The sequence below is a fragment of the Strongylocentrotus purpuratus genome, unplaced genomic scaffold, assembly GCF_000002235.5.
Source record: "Strongylocentrotus purpuratus isolate Spur 01 unplaced genomic scaffold, Spur_5.0 spur5_scaffold_13, whole genome shotgun sequence".
NCBI classification, from domain to species: domain Eukaryota; kingdom Metazoa; phylum Echinodermata; class Echinoidea; order Camarodonta; family Strongylocentrotidae; genus Strongylocentrotus; species Strongylocentrotus purpuratus.
In genome coordinates this window covers 30,952,746-30,966,623 of record NW_022145598.1, presented here as the reverse complement: position 1 = coordinate 30,966,623, position 13,878 = coordinate 30,952,746, and the positions used below count along the sequence as shown (strand labels likewise).

The 13,878-nt window shown below is 37.9% G+C and overlaps 2 protein-coding genes and 1 long non-coding RNA gene across 4 annotated transcripts; 1 reads left to right on the top strand and 2 right to left on the bottom strand.

Annotated features, from left to right (window-relative positions):
* Nucleotides 1-801: 801 nt before the first annotated feature.
* On the bottom strand, nucleotides 802-3,203 carry LOC105438649. Its single transcript, XM_011666708.2, has 2 exons — nucleotides 2,979-3,203; nucleotides 802-1,244 (listed from the first exon to the last, which is right to left on the bottom strand). Exon 2 carries the CDS (start codon nucleotides 1,213-1,215, stop codon nucleotides 802-804), a length of 414 nt encoding a protein of 137 aa, XP_011665010.1. The 5' UTR covers nucleotides 1,216-1,244; nucleotides 2,979-3,203.
* A 3,285-nt stretch (nucleotides 3,204-6,488) lies between these two features.
* Nucleotides 6,489-8,256, bottom strand: LOC115923110. The gene is made up of 2 exons (XR_004063792.1): nucleotides 7,977-8,256; nucleotides 6,489-6,692 (listed from the first exon to the last, which is right to left on the bottom strand). It is a non-coding gene; the product is annotated as an uncharacterized LOC115923110 (long non-coding RNA).
* Nucleotides 6,618-11,567, top strand: LOC590313 (BAG family molecular chaperone regulator 2). 2 transcript variants are annotated; one of them, XM_011666710.2, is made up of 3 exons: nucleotides 6,618-6,677; nucleotides 9,870-10,245; nucleotides 10,691-11,567. In XM_011666710.2, the coding sequence occupies exons 2-3, from the start codon at nucleotides 9,978-9,980 to the stop codon at nucleotides 11,065-11,067; spliced, it is 645 nt and encodes a 214-aa protein (XP_011665012.2). In that variant the 5' UTR covers nucleotides 6,618-6,677; nucleotides 9,870-9,977; the 3' UTR covers nucleotides 11,068-11,567. The 2 variants fall into 2 exon arrangements, with proteins under 2 accessions (XP_011665012.2, XP_795015.2); XM_789922.5 differs by lacking the exon at nucleotides 6,618-6,677 and having other exon boundaries at nucleotides 9,718-10,245.
* The last annotated feature ends 2,311 nt before the right edge of the window (nucleotides 11,568-13,878 follow it).

Sequence of the window (13,878 nt, the reverse complement as noted above, 5' to 3'; positions counted from 1 at the left end):
ACGGGCGTCGCTACAACAAAATACTGTGCCAGACTAAGTGCCATACTAAATTGATTGAAAATGTTCAAAATTTCTTCCGCGAGTGACAAATTTAAACGGTTGGCAATAATGCTTCGCTTGTCACAACATAAAACAAAACTAACAAACAAACAAAACATAGAATAAACGGTTCAACATAGGCCTACATCTCCAGTGTCTTTGTTTTAGTTTCCAATCCAGGAGTCCCGTTTTCATCTTAATTATGTAATAATGATACATTTATAGAGCGCAGAAACTATCCAACTTTAAGTATATATTCTACTGCGCTACGAGAGCTCCTGATATGCTTAGATTTACAGTTAATTGAAAAGATGTGCTTTCAGTTTTGATTTAAAGATATTCACAGACGGTGATTTCCTGACTTCAAATGGTAAGTTGTTCCAGAGTTTTTGGGCTGCACAAGCAAATACTCGATCAACTAGCATTATTTACCATCCATCATTTAAACATAGGAAGCCGATCGACAGGTCATCAGACCAGTCTCTTTGTTGTCAGGGAAGTATACCTGGAATAGTTTGACAATGCCCAGGATGGTGCCAACTACCAAGATAAATATCAGCGCATATAAGGCACGAACTTTGAAATGATAAAGTACTCGCGTGTGACCTACATACCTACAGACCTATACGTTCCTATTTATAAACAACAAATACATAAGCAACTTGTAGTTTCACATGCTTTCGTTTCCTTCTGGATAAAAAAACCCCGCACATGTTCAAAATAACCTAGCATCCGTTAAAACTAAACTTCTCAAGCCGTGTTTCATTCCTCCTCGGAGAGATGAAACTCTTGATTGTCGTAACTAGTCTGCGTTTCAGTGGTCGACTGCTGGTGGAACACATCGTCAGCTTGTTGGTTAGAATCTGAGCCCGGAGCGCCAATCTCTCCCTGACCCTGGCTACATCCAGAATCAAGGGACGGGAAGAGATCCCTCTTCTCCTGCTCCTTCTCTGATCGACGCCTCTCCCTGGACCGCTGTAGCTCCTCCTGGACCCACTTCAGCTGTCGTTTCGTCGATCGGTTGATGTAACAGAGGCAGATGGCGAGGATGGTTAGGCAAAATACGGCGACGGCTACGAATCCGATGGCGATCTCGACCTCCATGAGAATGTCGGGAGTGCTCGGTTTATCGGTGGTCGTTGGATGATTGGTTGGAGTTGGTGCTGATGAGGCCATCTTTATTCTTGTAGCGTCTAAGTCTTATTCTGTTGTTAAGCACATAAAATGAAAGAGGAAAAATAATTTATTGAAAGATAGATGAACTTGATAATAAAACGATACCAATGATCATGGTGATAAGGTGTCGGAAAATCAAATTGCTTACGTGGTTGGCCTCTTCCTTTAAAGAAAAAGAATGGTACACTCACAAGCACCCATAAATATGATTTTATAGAATTTAAAGTGCCAAATCTATGTCACCTTTGTAAATACGGAACCCGCAATTTCAAACATATCCAGTAAAATATTTGAACAACGCAATAAAATCGCTCAAAGAAGACGGTTTGTGCAGACATTGTAAGTACATTGAAATAACAAGACTCATAACCACTATAACGTACGGTAGTTACAAGAAAATATTTCGCATCAGGTGGATAAATTAGCCTCTCTGTATTGCCGGATATAGCACCCAAAAACAAAAAGATACAAAACGGGATAATGGGATGAACTTGAACGGTGAAGAAATAAGATACGTCTTATTAACTAAAAGGGGTAGTTATAAGACATTTTTGTTATTGGTATACTAGACATGCCGTATCAAAAGTCATACGACGATTTGGCATTCATTTTTCTACCTCTTTTTGGGAGTGGTGCTATTTTTTCCTTGTTTATCTAATTTTTTCAGCATTGAATTTCTAATGTAGGCCTATTACCTGAGTCACACCAACAAGACCGACACCAGACCAACACCAGACCGACACCAGACCGACACCAGACCGACACCAGCCCGACACCAGACCGACACCAGCCCGACACCAGCCCGACACCAGACCGACACCAGCCCGACAAAATATGCATTACCCCTATGGCACAAAATCAATCAGTTTGGAGTCGGTTTGGAGTCAATAGCGGTGTAACTGAGGTATAACAGTAAACCCCCTGGATTTATTGAACACTCTTGATTCATACTGTATGATCGTTTTATTAGTAATAATAGTTTTAGGAGAAGTATTCTGGAATCAGTTGTTGAGAGGGTTTTACTATTTGGCTTAACTGCGACATTTTGTAAAAGAGGAGGACGAGCTTTGGCCAGTCTTATAATCCAGTGAACAGATTATTGAAACTGTCATAGACTGGTCTTAGGAGGAATTATTTGAGTTGGTAGAAAAGGATGAAGGTTGACATCTGCGCTACAACTTACATTTCCATTGCTTTTTTTTAACCCCACTACTTAATTTCAAAGATATTTTGTTCTTGTTGTTTTAATGATCAAGTTTTTACGAAAATATGCATCATATTTTTAAGGGTATTTTGTTAAATCCACTATCAACAAATGCATAAGTTTGTTTTTCTTCTCTGTGTCTGTTTTGTTCACTGGACCCATTGCATGTCTCTCTTTTTCCCATATCAAGACCTCTTCTATGTTGTATATTTTCACGATTATGATGAGGCATACAACTGAAAATGCAAAAATGGTTACTTATGATCATACGTTAGCCTACCATACAAGTTTTCCAATCGTAAGGCTATGAATAGTGAATGTTAAACAAGTTTAACAGTTGGCCTAATATAAAGCAGCGAATAGTGAATATGCCCCATGCACTTTCCCCTATCTCCTATAGGCTTTACATTTATAGGCCTCCCGCTCCTACTTACGACATACAATTTGACAGTATATACTTACCCTATTTTACACAAAAACTCTCCCGAAAGATTTCTTTCGATACTGATTCATTTATATAAAACTTTTAGAGAGATGACTAAGATAAATAAATACTTACGTCAATTCGTTTCCTCGATTTATATTCCAACCCGGAAACGTTCGCCGAGAAGCTTTACATAAATATTTAACCGAACTTCCTTTCCAAAATTCTAACATCTGATTATGTTCGCAGGATAAATATTGTTCTGTACAGTGTACCTTGAACCTGGGACACAAACAATGTTGAAATCCGATGTTTGGTTCGTCCAAATAACGATTTTGTTACGATATGTTTGAGCCTATACATTATATTTCCAATGATTTTCCCTCTGTCTGCCACATGTCTGTCTGGCTGTATATGTCCCCCCTCTCTCTCTCTCTCTCTCTCTCTCTCTCTCTCTCTCTCTCTCTCTCTCTCTCTCTCTCTCTCTCGGAATGGCCCCTTTGTTGAAATCAACATAAATAAAGAAGTATTCATTATTTAACCACAAACAGGTTGATTAATGGCCTCTTTGTTGAAATCAAGATAAATGAAGGGGAACATAAATAGAGGAAAAAAAAGGGGAAAAAGATAAATGAAGAGGTGTTCATCATTTAACCACACAATAGGTTGATTCATTTCCCTTAGGCCTCGTAATAATCATTAAAATACTGAAGTTAACAGTTTTTCCGACACGCTCGTTACGTGATCAAAGTTTGACATTAATGAGGTGGAAGGAGCGTGGTGTCGGGGGGGGGGGGGGAGCAGTCACGACGTGATTTATTTTTGTCAGCATATTCAGCATACGGGAAAATATTTAAAGGCACGAATTAAAATGATCTTATCAAATATAACTAATTACTGACAAAAGTCAAGGATATTAAAAAGGCAAGGTGAAAGTATAGGCTATTTCAGAGCTAGACCCCCCCCCCGCATCTCTCTCTCTGTGTTTCTCTATCTCTCTCTCTATTTCTCTTTCTCTCTCTCTTTCTCTCTCTCTCTCTCGTTCTCTCTCTCTCTCTCTCTCTCTCTCTTTCTCTCTCTCTCTCTCACTCTCACTAAACCTCGGTTACCATTTTCCTCTTATTTCTATCTCCCCCCTCCCCCGTTTTCTCCATCTCTTTTTTATATTTTACTTTTTATTCTACGTGTAGGCCTAACGTACTCCAATGTTATTTGAAATAAGTCGATTTTTAGAGCGACATTAATAAGTACTTTCTTTTATTGCTGCATTCATTTTGAGTTGTATATCTTTTTATCAAATTGATTTATTTATTTTGGATACAGGTAAAATCAAAAGCTGCATCAAATTGCTCATGGAAAATGTAAAAATAGTTTTAAACGTAAATATAACAACAGTAATAACAATGATAATAATATGGATGATATTATGAATATGAATAGCAACAATATTAATAATTTTGTATACAAAGGGAAGCCGCATCATCATCAATGCAAGCTTTTCTTCCCCATTGTCCTGCAATCATTACTACCCCCAGCAATTACCAGGTACTCATTTACACTTGGGTGGTTATAGAGTGGCAAAATGTGTCTCTCCTAAGGATGTCAGCTCTCCATTCCAGAGGAGAACTGTATTTTCCTGCGGTATTCTAGGTCGGTCTGGCAGGCTTTCCCATAAAGTTTGATATTGATGTAATCTGCGAGTCATTAACTGAGTAATGAAGGATGAGAATATACCACATTAACTTCACATCATAAGTCATGATTATGATAACAAGTTCAGTCCTCAATACAAGAGTCATATTGGCAGTGATTAAGCTATTTTTGAAGCATTACTATAATTACTTGAATATAAATGATTGTATTATTTGCTGTTATAAAAATGTGATGAATTTTTTTCTTCTTCTCGGCATTACAAAAATGAAACCTTTCATAACTTAGTCTTTTCATCCTCTTTCTTTCTGACCTTCCTCTCTGCCAATACATTTAGTTGTATTGTATACACTTTTCATGAGGACATTAACTACATCTTTGATCATCAGTCATTTTGATGGCATGGGTTTGTATCCCACCGCTGCCAATAACTTTTAGCGCCTTTGGTTATACAGTGCGTCCCAGAAAAAACGAAACCGAGAAGTATTGATGTTCTATCATAACTTAATCACAACTATAATTAATGAATGATACATATTTGGAAAGCTTAGAGTATCTTCTTTCATGTGATGCTACTCAGATGATGCATATTTCACGCATGAGTGATTAAAAGCAGTTTGAAGGAAGGAAACCAAAAAGACATTTGGCGGGCGGTATCTGAATTTCGAAGAAAAATTCACATTTCTAGAAAGTTGAGTTTCTGCACTTTCATATGACACCTCAATCAGGAAAAATGAGCGAGGAATGACAAAGTTCTGTTTGTTTAAAATAGTGCTTGCATTTCCATAATTTTATTAAACGAATTCGTTTTCACTGGCTGCCTGCCGTATCAATAAACGAAATTAACAAAAGACTTAACTCCGTTTCGTTGACAATCAGCCGTAGACGAGAGTCTACATGCATGGCTGATTGTCAACGAAACGGAGTTAAGTCTTTTGTCAAATCTGCTTTTTGCTACGGCAGGCACCCAGTGAAAACGAATTCGTTTCTTAAGATTATGAAAATGTAAGGGCTACTTTAAGCAAACAGAACTTTGTTATTCCTCGCTCATTTTTCCTGATTGAGGTGTCATATGAAAGAGCAGAAACTCAACTTTCTAGAAATGTGAATTTTTCTTCGAAATTCAGACACCGCCCGCCAAATGTCTTTTTGGTTTCCTTCCTTCAAATTGCTTTTAATCACTCATGCATGAAATATGCATCATCTGAGTAGCATCAACTGAAAGAGGAGACTCTAAGCTTTCCAAATATGTACCATTCATTAATTATGGTTGTGATTTAGTTATGATAAAACATCGATACTTCTCGGTTTCGTTTTTTCTGGGACGCACTGTATAGGCAACCGTTGGCGCTTTATAAATACCTGGATTGGATTGGACTACCCCATTTTCTACAAAATCGATGTGACTTTGTAAACCTATAATGACTAAACATACATGTAACTATACTTATCACATCAAATCAAACTATAAATCTCAAACGAAATCAAGCAAGTATGAAAGAAAGAAAGTAAGAAAAAAAGAAAGACAGAAAGAAAGAAAGAAAGAAAGAAAGAAGAAAGAAAGAAAGAAAGAAAGAAAGAAAGAAAAGAAAGAAAGAAGAAAGAAAGAAAGAAAGAAAGAAGAAAGAAAGAAAGAAAGAAAGAAAGAAAGAAAGAAAGAAAGAGAGATAGAAAGATATCTCCTGATGTCACATTATCACTCTCTGATTGTTCAGCCATCGGTTTTGTTCAGGAAAAAATTGCCTGGAAGCTCCTCAATAAGGCAAGATCATCACTAAACTATACTGTACAATATACACAAAAATAGCGTCATATGAGAAGTCAACAATAACTCAACGGGCACCTATCGACGTTTGATTAGTTTTTGGTAAGACTTTCGACGCGTCATGTATGACGAATACTTCAGTTCTTTTTGCATACGGATTGCCATGGCAACTAGTGCCCCTCAGCTCTGCCCTCTCCTTTTGTCTTTCATATCTTAGCCTATCTTTTTCCTTTTCGAGTTTCTTTTCCGCCTCGTCGAACTGTCGTCTGGTAGTTCGTGTGATGTAGCACAGGAGTAGGACGAGGGCAATGAAGCTCACCAGGGCGACCACGGAGAAGATGATGGTGAGTTTGAGTTCCGAGCTGGTGGACGATGGCGTTGTCGATTCGACGGTGTTTGAGATGGTGTTTGAGATGGAGGTAAGATCCATGATTCTTCGACATGAAACCGAAAGTGAAAAGAAGGAGAAAGTAAGTTACCTTCGCATTATATTCTTGAAGCAAAATATTACAGCCATCATGCTAATAATTAATATTGCAGGGGAGTGTTTCAGAAAGACTAAGATCTACTTTAATTAAGTCGGACTTAACTATGGCAGGCCGCTCATGCCACTGTTTGCTCTCACCCTTATGATTATAATATTTTTTCCTTCAATAATGAATTATCAACAAAAAAAATCTAATTCTGTAGATTTGTGACCATGATTTGTACGTCCCTTTAGAGATCAATGCCAGTAAATGGGAGAGCAAACAGTGGCATGTAAGGCCTGCCATAGTTAAGTCCAACTTAAGGTTGATCTTAGTCTTTGTGGAAAACCCCCACATATTATACTAATCAATGTTTTCAATGATAATAGTCAAGATGGTTTAAGATATCAATTCAGTTATTGAATATCAGCATGTTGCTTGGTGTGACATGTAGCCAATGCCTCTTTCCTTACTATAGATTTTCACTGATTAAATAGTTACATTTAATCATAAAAGGTTGACATGTCATTATATATATTCGACATTCCTGAGCATTTTGTATCTGGAAATTAATAATATGGTACGCCGCAAAACTGGTTTAGGACAGGGATCTTTTAATTGTGATAATTATAGCTTTCGTGTGTTGACATGTTATCCCATAAGGTCACATTTTTTGTATCATGTTGATGTTCATATTCAAAGCTCATGTTAACAAACGGATTGGAACTTGGAAGAAAAATGTTTCTCCATGAAATTGATTTCATATAAATTATAGTGGTGTTATTTCTCTAATTAAAAGCAGAATCGAATTAAACCAAACAATAAGTATTGGTAAATGTAATACAGTCCTGTTATACTATAAGCCATCGTCCTGCACGACATATAGTTAGTAGTATAATTATCACTTTAAAAAAAAAATCCATGATCCAAAAAGTGATTAATAAGAATCGCGTCCTAGCGTCTCCTTCCCTTATGTTCACTGGACCTAATGCAATACCGCTGTCATAATATCATGACAAAATGTGATGCATAAATTGTGATCGGCAATCGTCAGCATAAAATGTTGCCAAATGTTTTATAAATTATTGTAAGTATAAAGCTAGCTGTATTGCAATAAGCTCAACAAACATGGATCATAATTCAAAAGCATACACAATAAGCAAGCATCCTACGTATAATACAAATATGCATAATACTTATATAAACATGAATCATAATACTTGCATGCATGCATATGGGTAGTATACTTACATTTAATCCACGATGATGGTGTAAATGTTAAGGTTTCCTATATATCGCAGCATCATAAATTCCACAATGCAGTACACAGGTGCCAACTGCTGATCGGATTATATTGCTGTTTGTTCATACAGCAAGATTAATGCTGAGGAGCAGTATCTTATACAATAATTGTATTATAGTGCAAGAAGATCAATGTCGATTTTGTACACGAAATGGCATTCAGGCAGCACGTAACATGCAACATTCGTGCCTGTCTTGTTAAGTTTATAGTTCAGTCTGCGTATAATGAACGAGGGAGGTGCAGTCTACAATGACTGCTTTTATACAAAGGGCTATAAAGTGCGCTCTATTGTTTGCTTTTAACTCGAGAGGTCATAAAAACAGGGGACCATGCAATGCATCCACCCAGACCCAGTGGCGTAATGAGCAAAAACTTTTGGGGGGTTCAGAACAAAATCCTGAAATTCATAATGTAGGGGCGGCGGAGCGTCTTCCAAATTAGGGAGGCGCACCAACAAATAAGGGCATTTTCCGGAAAAAGGGGCACCTACATAGGGGAACATCAACAAAACCTACACCATTTGTAGACATCGGTATATACCCCTACATCGTCATTATTGTGATTACACTACCGGGGCCACTGCTTAATTAAGCAAAATACTTTGCAGATAGGTGTGATCGTGTGAAGATTAATTTTAGTCACCTTGAATTACGGGTGCATGTTATATAGGGGAAAGTGGGCACTTATCAAACAAGAAAGGACAGTTATTAGAAAAGAAAAGGTGCTCGTGTCAAAGTAAAAATGAAAATTATCAGAGCTTTCAGAGGTGAACATGGCGGCATTTCTTGCACCTGAAATGGGCCACTCAACAAAAATGAAAAGAGGCACTTGTGAGAATGGAAATGGGGAATCTGTTGGAGGAGAAGGGCACCTATCAGATTTTGATAGGGGCATTTATCAGATGTTAAAAGGGGCATTTTTAATTGGGGGAGGGGCTCATATAAAAAAGAAAGAGGGGACACGTGTCAAAATAAAAGGGGCCCTTATCAAAGGTGAAGAGTGGCATTGAAGAGGAAATGAAGGGGGTTCTTATTAAGGAGGGAAAAGTACACTTATTAAAAAAGAGGTGAAAAGGGGAGAAAAGGGACAGTTATTAGAAGAAAAAAAAGGGGCACGTACTATATGTCCTATGTAAAAAACAAAACAGTCATTTCAGCAACATTTGTAAATCACTGGTATCGAATTAGACCACGTTAGAATGTTATTGGGGGGGGGGGGGTCTGGTCAACTGCTCCCAAGCCCCCCCCCCCCCCCCCCCGATCAGTACGTCAGTGAGTCCACTGTAAACATATACGGATTCGTACGTAATGTTCCTGCAATAATTTTTTTTAGAAAATTAATTTTCGAATCCCTGCACCATATGGCCACCAGCTGCCCTCCCCATCTTTTCCCAAGGGAAAATGAAAATCCAAACTTTCCTCACAGACCCGGAAAGACCTACTTGTAAAAAGAGCATTTTCTACCTCTTGATCGTATGTGTTCGTCATCCTTTTTTTTATCTCTTACTTATATACCGCCCTCGCGATCTTCTTTTAACTATCATCCATAGAGATAAATACTACTATTAAGTATATATCTCTATGCTATCATCCCTCTACTCTTTAATTTTTATACAGCTTGAATTGATCATTTTTGAAGAGCGCCCTCACATTCATTGAAGTTTATATTGTGGAAATACCAACTTCGCTGTGATTACGCAATAATAATAACTCCCTCAGTGTTTTGTTGTAGCTGACTCCACGGTCTTAGAAACGATTTTTATGGTTTCAAGAAAAGCATTCCAGATCATTATGAAACATTATGTGGTATAAGAACAACAGGAGCTTTGCTTTATTTTGCAGCGTATGATCATTGAAGGCCCTACACATTTATTATTTTGAGCATATCAGTTCAGCCAGTCGGACCCATTCTTTGCTTCACTTCTACCGGGGCGTGTCGGGCGGAACGCGATGGCGTGTGTGCTGGTCAGCAAGGAGACGGAGAAGGCCCAAAATGAGATTGCTATTCGCGAACCATCGTCCCCATCAAACACTGCTCCAGATGAGCAAGATGGAGGAAAAAAGCCAAACGACTTTTTATTACAGACTTTAGATGCTTTGGAACTCCGTGTTGAGAAAATGAGAGAGACGGCAAGATCGATTGAAGACGAAAAGATTCGTTTGCTTAACTCCCTGAATACGATGATGCAGAGCGAGGCCATTGACCATCTATCAGGAGGTTAGTGTACTACTTCTAGCTCTTGGATATCACATATTCAATTCTACACATAAATAACTGTCTGGTAAGGGAATTCTTTAATAAAACTGACATGTGTTAACCTTCCCCATAGACAGACAATATGAGCCAGTACTGTACTACGCAATGGGGGGAGGGGGGGGGGGGTGGAGAATACTTGCGAATATTAGCACTTAACATGCATGTACGCATACTACAACAAAATGCACCCACTAATCTACCCTAAATTTGCTCTTTAAATGAGAAAACATTATTAAAGTCACCTTCATTGAGCTTTTTTTCCAGGCAGACACCTTCTTTAACTATTATTATTAATAAACTGATCAGTGGCCTTCTCAGTTCTCTCGGTCGTCTGATTTTTAGCACTCTATTTTGTTGAAGAAATCAGTTTTAATCTCCTTTCTTGAATTTCCATTTTTGTTTCTAGCCGAGCGTGAGGAGCTGGGTCTTTACATCGATCGTCTCATCACCCGCTGCCTGACTGTCGACATCAACATCCAGACGATCCGGACACCTGCCCAGGAGGAGTCCTTGCGGAAGGTCAAAGGTTATCTGCGTGACCTGATCGACACCATGCAGGCCAACTTGGAGCAATGCAGCCAGCGTGTGAAGCTCTACCTCAACAGTTGCCTGGGTGAGACCGAGCTGATGGGGCCGGTCGACGACAGGTTCCAGGGCGCCCTCTTGGGCTGCGCTGCAGAGGATCAGAAAATGATCCGGAAGAAATTGCAGGAGATCAAAGAATCCCTGAGTGAGACGGACGCATTTATGGCCAGGCTGCAAGCACTAAAACTGGATTTATAATGCAATGCTATGCAAAATGTTTTCTTCTTTATAATTCAATTTTTTATTTTGGTTATTGTTTCTGTAAGGCAAAGCCATGCAGTTTCTCCCATACAACATTTATTCATAGATTTCATCCAAAAATCACTATCATGACCACTATTCAATGTAACACAAAGACATTTTCATTCTGGTTTGAAATAAATGAGAAAGTGGTAAAAGCAGTAAATAAAAGTCATACAGGATGAATTGCACCAAAGAGCCCTTAAGGTACTTCGGCGAGTGCAAGCTATATTGGCTCATATATTACCAACCACATTTAACATTTCAGTACATTGATGACTGTATCAAGCTGAAAGCCCAAATAGAGATTGAATCAGACGAAACATGAATTTATGTCAATTTACATTCAAAATTTGTTAGTGTATTTTCTGATGTTTCTTGTTTTTTGCAAGCATAATTACTATAAAGTCAGAATATACTTGTGAGTTTTTGAAACAGTACTTAAATGTTTGTTATTTCAATGTACATGTAGCTTAAATGTAACATGGATAAACACTGTTTACTTGCAGATGGTCTGCTTTATTTGTGTTGTGATTTTAAACATCCCTGCTGCATGCTGTTCAAATTTCACATCGAAACCAGTTAAAAAGCGCCTTTCGGGATTTAAAAATACCCTTATTCTCCATGTTTTTTCTGGGTATACTGTGCAGCGATTCCTTGGAAACTAACCATAATCAGATTGTAACAATAACGTAATAGTGTACCTGTATCCAGAGGGAAATTTTGCGGGTATGCTCCCCTTCTCTGCCCTGTAGAAATGCTTCCATACTTGAGCGTTGGTGTTTAGGTTTCATGACACAATGCATTTATACTGTGCGCAGTGCCCACTTTTCAGACACCTATCAGCTGTATGTGCATGTACCTGATACAGTCTGTTTATAAGTTTGTTAAAGGGAAACCCAAACTATATGGCAAGCAACTCCAAAAGAAAGCAGAACAATCTGATAAGAAGACTGGTGAAGGTTGGACCAACTCAGACAAAAATGAAGAAAGCTATGATTATTTGAAAGCATTAATCACTATACGCATGGGAACTTCGAAGTGCTGAATCAGTAATGTCACTGTGCTGTCCCATTTGTTCCAGCACACAAAGTTACCAAAATGTAATTTTTTTCCATCAAAATGTATGAGTCTTTTCTCATTTAGTGGACCTACACTTGTATAATATAATACTTTCCATGAAACAGTCATACCTTTCGTATTATCGTATTGGTCCAATTTATTTCAAACTTTCGCCATTCTGTATCTCTTATTGTTCTGCATTCATGAAATGAAATTTTTACAAGGGTTGGGTTGACTTTTAAAGTTCGATCATTGTGCTTCTATAGAAACAACTGCTTACATTCCATTCAAAGTTAATCGCTGGTGCTTTTCTGAGTCTAGTCTACAATACCATTTCTCTCTGCTGTAGAAGTGGTAACATTCATGAAACCTCCTTGTTTAATACCACCTCTGCATTTCAAGGATCTGTAAGGACCAGGGCCAGTATTCAATTCAATACTTAGCATAAGTAAGAAATTTACTAAGTAAATGGCTAAGTTAAGTAAGTGATCACGGTAGAAGACGGACAGTCAACCTGTCCGAAACGTCGAGTCTACTCTCCTGTTCCTGCTCTGCAACTCTACTCAACTCTCCAACTCAATCCAGTCTTCTACTCAAACCTCTCATCCTATCTACAACTTTCTGGTTTACAGTCCTTTTCAGGACTATACTCACTTCTGAAAGATACTCTTCCTTCCAACCTCCACTTTCTCGCCTTTCTATTTTCACTTCTATTTTCTATCCACTTTCCTTAGCCCTTCTAGGACTTTACACATGGTGTACCGTAAACCTCTACCGTGATTATTCATACCACCATGCAAACCTTCAAACATCATCTGATTAAGTAATTGACTTATCTCGTATTCAAATCGCATTTTTGACTTATACCTACGTAAGACAAAATCTAAGTAAAATACTTACTGATAAGCATTGTGACGTCACACGGTCAATCAAAAGTAATGCGCAACTGATGCATTGCAATAAATGCGCGCCGATATAATTGTGCGCAGGATACAATACTGCGTAAGAAAACCATATGCCTGCCAATCAAGGCCACCAAATAATTGGCTTAAGTCTGGTATGCAGTTGGCTTAGATTTAGAGTAAAATACTTAGCCAAAAGTGTGAATTGAATACCATAATTGGCTAAGTATTTTATCTAAGCCAAATACTAAGTAAAAAGCTTTAATTTTGTCCTTAAGTATTGAATTGAATACGGGCCCAGGAACCTGCTTATAAAATTACAGGTACAATGTACTTGTTGCTGGACATGTAATAAATGGAATATATAATTGTGTAATGTGTTCATAATGAAACTATCAACTAAATGAACATTTAGTTAATAGTTTTATCATGAACACAAAGTTTGTTTTGTCCATTCACTCCATTGAATTCATGTCTGTTGTAAATATGTAAAGTAGTCTGAGGAGATTTTATGTATTTCTGTATCTTCAATTCGTGCCTGTACTGTATGCATGTACATGTTTTTGTAATTCTTCAAATCTTGAGATATTGGACAGGTAAAATGTATTTCTATTACTAATAACTTTGGAAGATGTATGTGTATTAAACCATTTTCTATGCAGTGCTCTTTGGGATGTGTGCTACATCCTTTCATTTAAGCATGACTATTTACATGTAGTTATTAATTATCACTAAGATCTCATGGTAAAAGATTGAATAATTCATGACTTTCCCACCCATCTCCTGTTTTCATTCTGTCCCTTTC

Coding starts and splice junctions, on each gene's coding strand:
- LOC105438649 (XM_011666708.2), bottom strand. CDS start 1,215: ATGGCCTCATCAGCACCAACTCCAACCAATCATCCAACGACCACCGAT.
- LOC590313 (XM_011666710.2), top strand. CDS start 9,978: ATGGCGTGTGTGCTGGTCAGCAAGGAGACGGAGAAGGCCCAAAATGAG. Junction 10,246..10,690: donor CATTGACCATCTATCAGGAG/GTTAGTGTACTA, acceptor TTTTGTTTCTAG/CCGAGCGTGAGGAGCTGGGT.